This window comes from Gavia stellata, chromosome 16 (genome assembly GCF_030936135.1).
Source record: "Gavia stellata isolate bGavSte3 chromosome 16, bGavSte3.hap2, whole genome shotgun sequence".
Classification (NCBI taxonomy): Eukaryota; Metazoa; Chordata; class Aves; order Gaviiformes; family Gaviidae; genus Gavia; species Gavia stellata.
In genome coordinates this window covers 10,231,957-10,241,205 of record NC_082609.1, presented here as the reverse complement: position 1 = coordinate 10,241,205, position 9,249 = coordinate 10,231,957, and the positions used below count along the sequence as shown (strand labels likewise).

At 66.4% G+C, this 9,249-nt stretch overlaps 1 protein-coding gene across 1 annotated transcript; it reads right to left on the bottom strand.

Moving 5' to 3' along the window:
- Nucleotides 1-261: 261 nt before the first annotated feature.
- On the bottom strand, nt 262-1,329 carry CPLX2 (complexin 2). The gene is made up of 3 exons (XM_059825523.1): nt 1,299-1,329; nt 630-805; nt 262-459 (listed from the first exon to the last, which is right to left on the bottom strand). Exons 1-3 carry the CDS (start codon nt 1,327-1,329, stop codon nt 262-264), a joined length of 405 nt encoding a protein of 134 aa, XP_059681506.1.
- Nucleotides 1,330-9,249: the final 7,920 nt, after the last annotated feature.

Sequence of the window (9,249 nt, the reverse complement as noted above, 5' to 3'; positions counted from 1 at the left end):
CTGCCACGAGGTTACATCAGTGCATTTGGTCCCAGTTCGCCCTGTCCGGCCAGGGCCGCTCCCCTTTGGCACGGCATGGTGGGGGGGCCCTGCCTGGACAGGACGGGGTGGGTTTTTGGTCTGGTCGGGGTAAAGGGCAGGAGGGGGTCGGGAGGGGGTGTGGGGAACACCCCCTCCCCTGAGGCCAAGGGAACTGATGGAGGGGTCAGAGGGGAGAGGGCGCCCGTGCCCCAGCACCCCATGGCAGGGTTGGCGGTGCTGTTACTTCTTGAACATATCCTGCAGTGGGCCGGGTAGGTACTTGAGGACGGTGTCCAGGATGCTCTCTTCCTCCTCCTCCTCCTCGTCCCCGCAGCCCGCCGGGATTGCCTTCTTGGGGCGCGTCAGGCTGCCCTCACATGGCTGCTCCAGCGCGGCTTTCTCCTCCGCCTCCTTCTCCTCCTTCTTCTTCAACCCATACTATGAGGACACAGGCCCTCAGCAGGGCAGGCAGTGGGTGCTGCCGCACTGTGCTCCGTGCCCACCACCACCACCCCAGGCCACCCTCCTCCGCGGCCATTCCGGCTCCCTGCCCCAGCCCTGCCCGGGTGCCGCAGGCAGGGGTGGGTGCAGGGGAGGCATGTGCCCACCTTGTCGCGGATCTGCTGCCGGACTTTCTCCCGCTCAGCTTCCATGCGGGCGTGCTTGGCTTTCCGTTCCTCCTCCTGCTGGCGCAAGGCCTCCTGCCTCTCCTCCTCCTTCTTCTGCGCGTCAGGGTCCTTCTCCTCCTCTCCCCCCAGCATCTTCCCCATGTCCTTGGTGGCCCCTGTGCAGCACAAGACCATCAGCCAGTCCCCAAGGGTGCTGCAGCCTGGCACTGGCTGCCGAAGCCCCTGCAGAGGCAGGGAGGGCACGGAGTCCCCTGGCAAGGACCACCTGGGATGTCCTCAGGGCCACCCGTGCCACAGTCGGCTGCAGTTGGGCTCCGGAGGCTGTGGGGATGGGGAGTGCCGTAGGCTGGCTGTGCTGCCCTAGTTCAGCATCAGCCAGGGGAGATGCCGGCAGCTCCTTCGGTGCTGGCACCCAGGGGACCCGCCGGGGAATCCCACTTAGCAGCGGGAGAGCCGGGATTCCCCAGCCAAGCGCTGCTGGGCGCTGGGAATGGGAGCCCCGGAGGGTTCTGGCAGCAGCTCCCGGCTGCTGGTGGCTCTCCTTTTGGCTCTGTCCCCCTGCCGTGTCCCTCCCACTGTGCTCCCCGGGGTGCTGGGCCGGCATTGCTCCCGGAGGGGTGACTCTGAGGGGGGACAGGACCCACTCACCGCCCAGCGCTTGCTTCATGACGAAGTCCATGGTGCCGGAGTGAGCGTGCGGCTAGGCCAGCACCCAGTGCTCATCCACTGCTGTCCGGGCTCACCGACCAGGGCCACCTGTGTAGGCAGAGAGGGACGTGGTCAGGGATGCCATGCCCAGGGTCCCTGCCACCCAGGCACGAGGGACAGGATGGTCCCTGGGTCTGCTGGATGCACCCTCTGCATCTCCAGCCTCGAATGCCTTCCAGGATGGTCAGAGGGAGCTTTTGGCATCTTCAGGCAGAGGGTGGTCAGATCTGCCTGCTGGCAATGCCTGCTCCCCTCGGCACCTCTGCAAATCACTGCTGGCCTTGGGGACCTGTGGAGGGACCAAGGCAGGGACCCCCGAGGGACTTTCCACCCCAGCGCTGCCCTCAGTGGGCCAGCAGGAGCCTGGGAGCCCCGGGGTGCTGCCTGCGGGCTCGTGGGACGGGGGCCCACCATGCCACCACCCACTGCGTGCCCCTGCTTTGGCGGCGGGGGGTGTGTGTGTGACAGGCCCTGTCTGGGGATGGCAGTGCAGCACAGCCGGACACGGGGTGCTGTGTGTGCGTGTGTCTATCGCAATGCCATGTGCTCTGCAGAGGGATGGAGAAGAGGCTGGTGGCAGGTTGTGGTGGTGTTTGGGGGCTGTAGGGGTTGCAGGCAGCAGCCTGTGACTGTGTGTGTGATCCCTGTGGATGCTGGGGACAGGTGACGGTGTGCAGGGGCAACGCATGTGCAGGACGGAGCGTGTGTGTGCACACTGTGTGTTGTGCATGCTGTGTTTGCTCGCGCTCTGTGTGTGCGTGAGCTGTACGTGCAGGCTGTGTTTGGTCAAGAGGTGTGTTTGCGGGTGGCTGCAGGCTGTGTTTGCATGGGGGGTGTGCACGCACACGCATGTGTGTGTTTAACTTTGTGGGGCTGCAAGTTGCGTGTGCCCACACGGTGTGCGGGTTTGCAGCCCGTTTGCAAGCTTTCAGTGTGTGCGTGCGTGAGTTTCGGGGTTTGCAAGCTCTGCGGCTGTGTGTGCAAGGACTTGCATGGGTGAGCGTGTGCACACTGGTTTGGAGTCTGTGTTTGTGTGCACTGTGTGTGTTTGCACACTGTTGGGGGGGTTGCAGGCTGTGTTAGTGTGCCTGTGGGTGTGTGTGTGGGTCTGTGGGTTTGCAGGCTGTACGGGGGGAGGGTGCACACAAATTTGCAGACTGTGCCGCGCGCGTGTGTGCGTGTGGGGGTGTTGCAGGCTGTTTGCATGCTCTGTGCGTGTGTGCATGAGGGACATTGCGGGGTGTGTGTATGTGTGTGTGTGCGCGCCCGTGCCCCCTGCGTGCCCTGCGTGTGTGTGTGGGGCTGCAGGCTGTGCTCACAGCCTGGGGGTGCAGTTTGCAGCGTGTGCGTGCGTGCGCCCTGTGGGTGCTGCAGCCTCGCGAGTCCCCCCACCCCAGCACCCCAGGACCCCGCTGGACTGTGGGGGGGCCCGGGGAAGTTTGTTGCTCCCAGCCGCGGGGCACCCCGTGGCACCGGGGCAAGGCTCCAGGCAGTACTGCGCTGAGCCCCGGGGCCGCAGGGGGGGCTCAGGGGACACCGAGGACGTGGGGACACCGGGGCCGCAGGGAAGGTGCAGGGGACAGCGGAGGCCGTTGGGACACGGGGGACACCGGAACACCGGGGCCGCGGGGGGGGGGGGGGTGCCGCGACACCGGGGTACGTGGGGGGACACCGGGGGGGTGCAGGGACACGGGCGACGCGGGGGGACACAGCAGGCGGGGAGGGACAGCGGCAGGCGCCGGGACACGGGGGTCGCACGGGCTGCAGCGACGCAGGGGACACGGGGGGGCGCCGGGAGGGCGGGGGACAGCGGGGACACGGGACGTAGGGGACACCCGCATGCGGGGGACACCGGGACTGCATGGGGGTGCGGAGCCCGGGGGACGCACCGCGAGAGGGGGCGCCCAGGCAGACGGAGGACGCGGGGGGGACACGGGACGGGGGACACGCACCGGGGGCGCAGGGGACACCGGGGACGTGGCGGGGGGGCGCAGGGACACGGGAAGGGCGGGAGCCGGGGGGGGGTCGCGCAGGGGACGCGGTGCCGGGGGGACCCGCCGCCCCCCCCCCCCCCCCCCGGTGGATGCGGCGCGGGGCCCCGCCCGCCGCTCGGGGCCGCCCGGTGCCGCAGCGGCGGCGCTGTCCCTTCAGCACCGGCGCGGCACTCACCGGCTCCGCCGCCGCTCTCCGCTGCCGCCGCTCCGCCCTCCCGCCCCGCCCCACCGCGGCCCGGCCCCCGCCCGCCCCCGGCGGCACGCGTGGGTCCGCCCGGGGCGACACCCCCCGCCCCGCCACCTCGCAGCCCGGCCCCCGACGGGGAGGGGGGGGTGTGCGCCTCCCCCCCCCCCCCGCCCCGGGAAAGGCCTCACGAAGCCTGGGGAAACGTCCCGGTGCCCGAGGGGGGCCCCCGGGGAGCTCCGCACCGCTCCCCAGGATGCGGACGGGGCCCCCCCGGACACCTCTCCCCCGCGCTCCCGCAGCGGAGAGATGGGGGGGGGGAGCGCGTCCTGCGCGGGGTTAATGATTCACCTCCGCGGCAATTAATGGGAGAAACGAGGCATTAATCAGACGGAGGCACCGGGGACCTGCCCCCCCCCCCCCCGCCCAATCCCGCACCCCATCCCCCTCCGCAGCGGTGCAGGGCGTCTGCGGGAGTTTAATTAAAGTCCCTGATAAATCACCTCGGCCCCAGCGCCAGCAGCCGCCGCTCAGAGGCCCCAGCTTTGGATTTTTGGTGCTGCCCCCCCGGGGGTCCCACGGTGGGCAGGGGGTGCTCAGGCAGGAGATGCTGGGAGGAGCTGCGCGGCCGTGATGCCCACAGAGCTCAGGATCCCCTTCAGCAGGGGGTCCCCGGGAAGGAAATGGGGGGGGCACCACCCTGCCTGGCCCCCCACTGCACCTGCCCAAAGGGAGACAGGCTCCTGCAGCCCATCCTGCCCCCCTGCCCCGGCTGCGGGACAGGGCTCCCCCGGGTCTCCCACCCTTGTCCCAGTGCATGGAGAGGCACTGGGGACGGGCGCGCACCCCACGGCCAGACCTGCCACCGCGCAGAGGGGCAGCCAGCGCTTCCTAATTAATCCAGCCCTGGCTTATTAGAAACAAGACGAGCCATTTGCAAATCAAATTAGAGGTGCTCTGAGCCAGGCTTTGGGGATAGCTGGTGTTTAATGGTGAGGCTCTGGAGGAGCAGCCCTGCGAGGATGCTTGTGGCTATGGCCCAGAAAAGTGCTGGAGAAGGTCTGGGTGCAGGGTTATTTCGGGGCTCCCCCCCACCCCCTGCATGTGGGAGGCTGCAGGGAGCTGGGACGGGCTGCAGCTGCCCCCACAAACCTGTCAGTGCGGGCTGTGGAGATGCTGCTGGTGCTGCTGGGCACTGCTGGGGCTGCTGTGGGGAGGATGGGGACGATGCAGGACGTGGGGCAGCAGTGGGGAGCCATCCTGCAGCCGGGGTGGGGGCAGAGCCACAGCACGCCTGTGCCAGCCCAGCACCTCCACAGGGACATGGCACTGGCAGACCCGCACATGTGCACCCACCGCCGGCTTCTGCCCTGACGCACAGCCGCTGCTGCGGATGGGTCTTGGCACAGGGATAACTCATCAAGGACATGGCCCTCTTGTTTACCCCCTACTCACCACTCCCCAAAATCCGCCCCCGGCACACTCGTCTCCACCAGCCCCAAGCCCTCAGCCTCCTTCCACCACGACACCAACCAACAACTCCTTTTTCCACCTCCATGGAAAAAATGCCTCCTGCCCTTGTGCCCAGCCCCTCTCTGCCCTTCGGGACCTGGTGGGACAGGCGTGTGGGCAGTGGGACAGGCCTGCGCTTGGCCTGTCCGTCTGTCTGTCCTGTGGCAGACCTGGTCCGGGCGCTGACGTCAGCACTCCTGGCAGCCGGGCGGTGGGCGGGCGGCACCGCTCCTATTGTATTAAAAATAATACAGCGGAGCACAAATTCATTACAGATAAGTGTGACAGCCAGGAGGAATTAACGAGCCCGTCTCTCAGCGCCTGACAAACGCCTCCTTTTGTTCCTGGGATGGGTCCTTGAGTCTTTCAATCTTTGGAGATGCCTCGGCTCATTAAGCGCATCCTCCCTCAGTAGCTCCCAGTGTGCCTGGGGACTGCTCCCAGTATGCCTGGGGACTGCTCCCAGTATGAGCTGTGGCCAAGATGGCCCGGCCGTTCCTTGTGCCAGCGCCCAGCGCTAAGCTGGGCTTGCCCACCTTGGTGGTTGGTGGCCTGGAGTGCTGTCCCCAAGTGGGGGATCCCATGTGGGGTGCGGGGTGGCTGAGGGAAGGTGGGCGAAGCAGCCCCCGTCCCTGCTGCCGCGGGAAGCACGAGGCTCATGTGAGCTGTGGCCAACCGCCCCGGCACTACAGCTGCCGATGCCGGCAGCGCAACCTCAGCTGGTGGGCTGGTGGGCACCGAGCTCTGCCCCGCCAGCCAGGCTCCCACGGGAAGGGCAGCTGGGGGCTCATCACCAGCCTTGGGCATCGTCTCCATCCTCATGCCCTGCACACCCCTGTGGACACCCCTGCTCCCGGGATGGGAAGGGGCTCAGGGGACCCCCTGCAATCCCAGAGCTGAGCTGGCTCTGGCAGGCATTTGGAGGATGCTCCTGGTGCTGGGATATTGCTTGCATCTGGCATGGGCACTCCTTAGGCACAACTGTCCCCTGGCATCATCCTGGGCGGTGTCACCTGCCGGGTGGCTGCCTGGAGCTGCCGGGGGACGCAGGAAGGGAAGGGACAGGGAGAGATGGGAGGGACAGGCGGGCAGTGGAATGGCCAGATGGAGGAGGATGCTCTCAGCGCTGCCAAGTCCTGCAAGTCGCCTCCGTGCTGGCTCGTGGGGGCAGCGTGGCACGGATGGATCTGGTGCACGTGCCAGGGCCCCGGCAGCGCCTCGCTCTGCTCCCCACCATCGCCCGAGGAAAGGACGTGGGGCTGGCTGCCACTGCCATATCGCCCACCACATCCACCGCCAACGCCCTGAGCAGCACCTGCCCGCCCCGCTGCCAGCATCATCCCCAGGCCCTGCAGCCACACGGTGACCCTGCAAGGTCACAGCCTCTGCAGGCCCTTGCAAAGCTCCCGGGAAGAGAGAAGCAGATGCCTCAGTACCTGCACCCATCCCTGTGGCACCGCCAGCCCGGCCTGCTGCCATCCATTAGTGCAGGGCAGTTATTTCACTTATCCCCCCCCATCTCTGCAGAAAATAATTATTGGTCCTTCTCATGGCACCGAGGGATTAAAAGTGGTTAACTCCATTTCCAAAGGCTTTGTTATGTTGGTTTTCCCTCGGCTGCTGCACAAGGCGATTTCCACAGTGCCACTTAGGCAGCTTTTATCAGGTTGTCTTCTGGAGGTAATTGGGTTTTTCAGGAGCCTGTTTAAAATTCGTAACCCAGTCTCTTAAACAAAACAAAAACAGCAGCGGGGAGAAGGGGAAGAGGCAGCACAAAACACGCAGCAGCTGCAGCCTCCAAAGAGCAGCCCTGGTCCCTTGGGGTTGGCACCCGGCGGGGACAGGGATGGGGACAGGCACCAGTGTGCTGTAGCATCAGGCTGGAGCCGGACCCTCCAGCGCAGCGGCTGAGCACAGACTGCAGGGACAGCCCCTGCCACCCCTGCTGTCCCTCCCGCGGGTGACACTGTGCGAGGCAAGGGGGAGCTGGGGTCACTCTGTTACGCGGTGCTCAGGGCAAGCGTGCAGAGCTCAGAGCCGCCCACGTCCAGCCCCTGGGGCCACTGGGCCACTGCTCTGCCCCTGCAGCAAGTCACAGCCCCTCCAGCACACGGGGGGTGCCCCCGCCAGCATCCCCTTGCCCATTATCCGCCCCATGCCAGGCACAGGGTGTGAATGCAGGTCTCACCACGGGGCCGGTGTGGGAGCGTGCCACGAGCCCAGGGGCTGGTGGGGAGGGAGGTGGGCTCGTGCCGTGGCTTGACCCCAGCTCTGCCATGCTGTTCTGTTTGACTGTGGGAGCAGCACCGCAGCGGGGGGCCGGGGGTGGCAGGGCGCCCTGAGCTCACCACAGAGGGACAGAGAAAATGGGCCAAATCCGCCACTGGAGCCACCCTCACAGGATGACTTCTGCTGTCCCCATGCCCTGAGGGTCTCCCTGGTTCCAGGCTTTGCTGGCTGGACGGGGGAGGCTCCTGCCCGCTGCCTTCCCCATGCCCTGCTCTGCAGGGGCACAGCAAAGCACCCCTGCAGCCAGAGGGGCCCTGGGCTGACGCTGCGGCTTTTTCTGCTCTCCTGCATCACTATCACGGGCCTGTCTGCATTAATACCGCGTCCCCATCGGCATCAGTATTGCAGACCCATCTGCCTCGCTACCACAGCCCCGTCAGCATCGCTCCTGCAGACCCGTCTGCCTCGTGCTGGGCTCCCGCCTGTGGGGTCGGGGGGGTGCGCTAGGCACCCCCAGCCCATCCCTGCCCAGCTCCGTGCCGCGGGGCGCAGCGTGGGCCGGGGAGTGGGTGGCGGGGAGCTGCTGCGGCAGATGGTCGGCAGGGCCGGATCATGGCACTGCGTGCAATGAGGGACGCGTGCATCCCCCGGGGGGGGCCGTTTGCAGGAGCTGGTTGTGAACCGGTGCCTGCAGGGCCCCAGCACACGCCTGCTTGTCCCAAGCATGGCAGCTGGTGTCCAAGCCGGGCTGGCTGTGGCTGAAGGAGGGATGGGGCGAGGAGGGGACTGAGCCCATGGCTTCCAGGTGTTCCCAGCATGGCAGCGTCCCATGAGGATGCTGGAGAGGGAGGGGTGCTCCCAGTGCTGCTCAGCCCTCCAGAGCTCCCGCAAAAGAACAGCTACTCTTACATCTGTGCAAGAGAGAGTGACGGAGGGTCGGAATCTCCCAGCGAGAGTGCCTGAGGGGACAGGGACCCAGCTCCAGGCTTCAGCTAAGAAGCATCCAACGTGGCTGGGATGTCAGCCACTGCATGACAGAGTGCGTTGGCTTTGCTGCTGCTGCACTGTGCCCTGTGTCGGGGAGGTCTGCTTACCCAGCCCCAGTCTCAGGGCTACCCAGAGCCCCGAGGTGTCCACGTCCCCATAGCTCTGCCAGGGCCATGGCACACCACCACGCCGCAGCTGCCCGCTGCCCCATGAGCGCTGGGGCACGCCAGGATGGACTCCACCAGCCGAGCACTGCAGTGGCGACTCCTCGTCCCCGTGGCTCCTGGCTCCCAGCGTGCGTCCGGTGCCTCTCTGCCATGCATTATTAAACAGAGGCACTGCAGCCCCTCGCTATTTATCCTGGTGCGGCTGTGTGGGGAGTGGGCTGTGGGAGAGCCACGGTGGCTCGCTGCAGCCTCAGCCGGAAGATTTAGGCTCGCTGCGGGTCTGGCTGATTCCCCAAACAGGTTTATGACCCCTGGGGTTACTAACCTAGCTGCATTCCATCTCCCCACCCCACACAGGATGGATCCCACCTCCCGTAAAAAAGCCACTGTGCATTTGGCCTCGGTGCTATCACCTACACCACTTTCTCCTGCCCACACAGCAGGTGCTTACAGCATTTACATCCCAATTGCTGTATATAAAGGCACCCTTGCGCTGCGTCCACCCCATCAATATTTATGGCAGGCACGCACACCCGCACAGCTCTGCAGGGGCCGGTGCAAAGCGGAGCTGGGCGTAGCACACCAGGCACCACTCAGGGAACAGACAAAAGCCCCCTCCGAGCCCCTGTGCTGCCTCCCTGTCCCTCCCCACCACCCCAGCCATTGCCTTTGGGGAAGGAGCCAGCCTGTCCACATCCTGATTTCCATCCCCGGGGTCCCCGGCAGGGACATGCAGGGCTTGTGCAGGTGCCGATGGCGGAGGTAGTCAGGACTGTGTGTGGGACGGATGCCTGAGAGTCCCCTCCTGGCACCTGCTC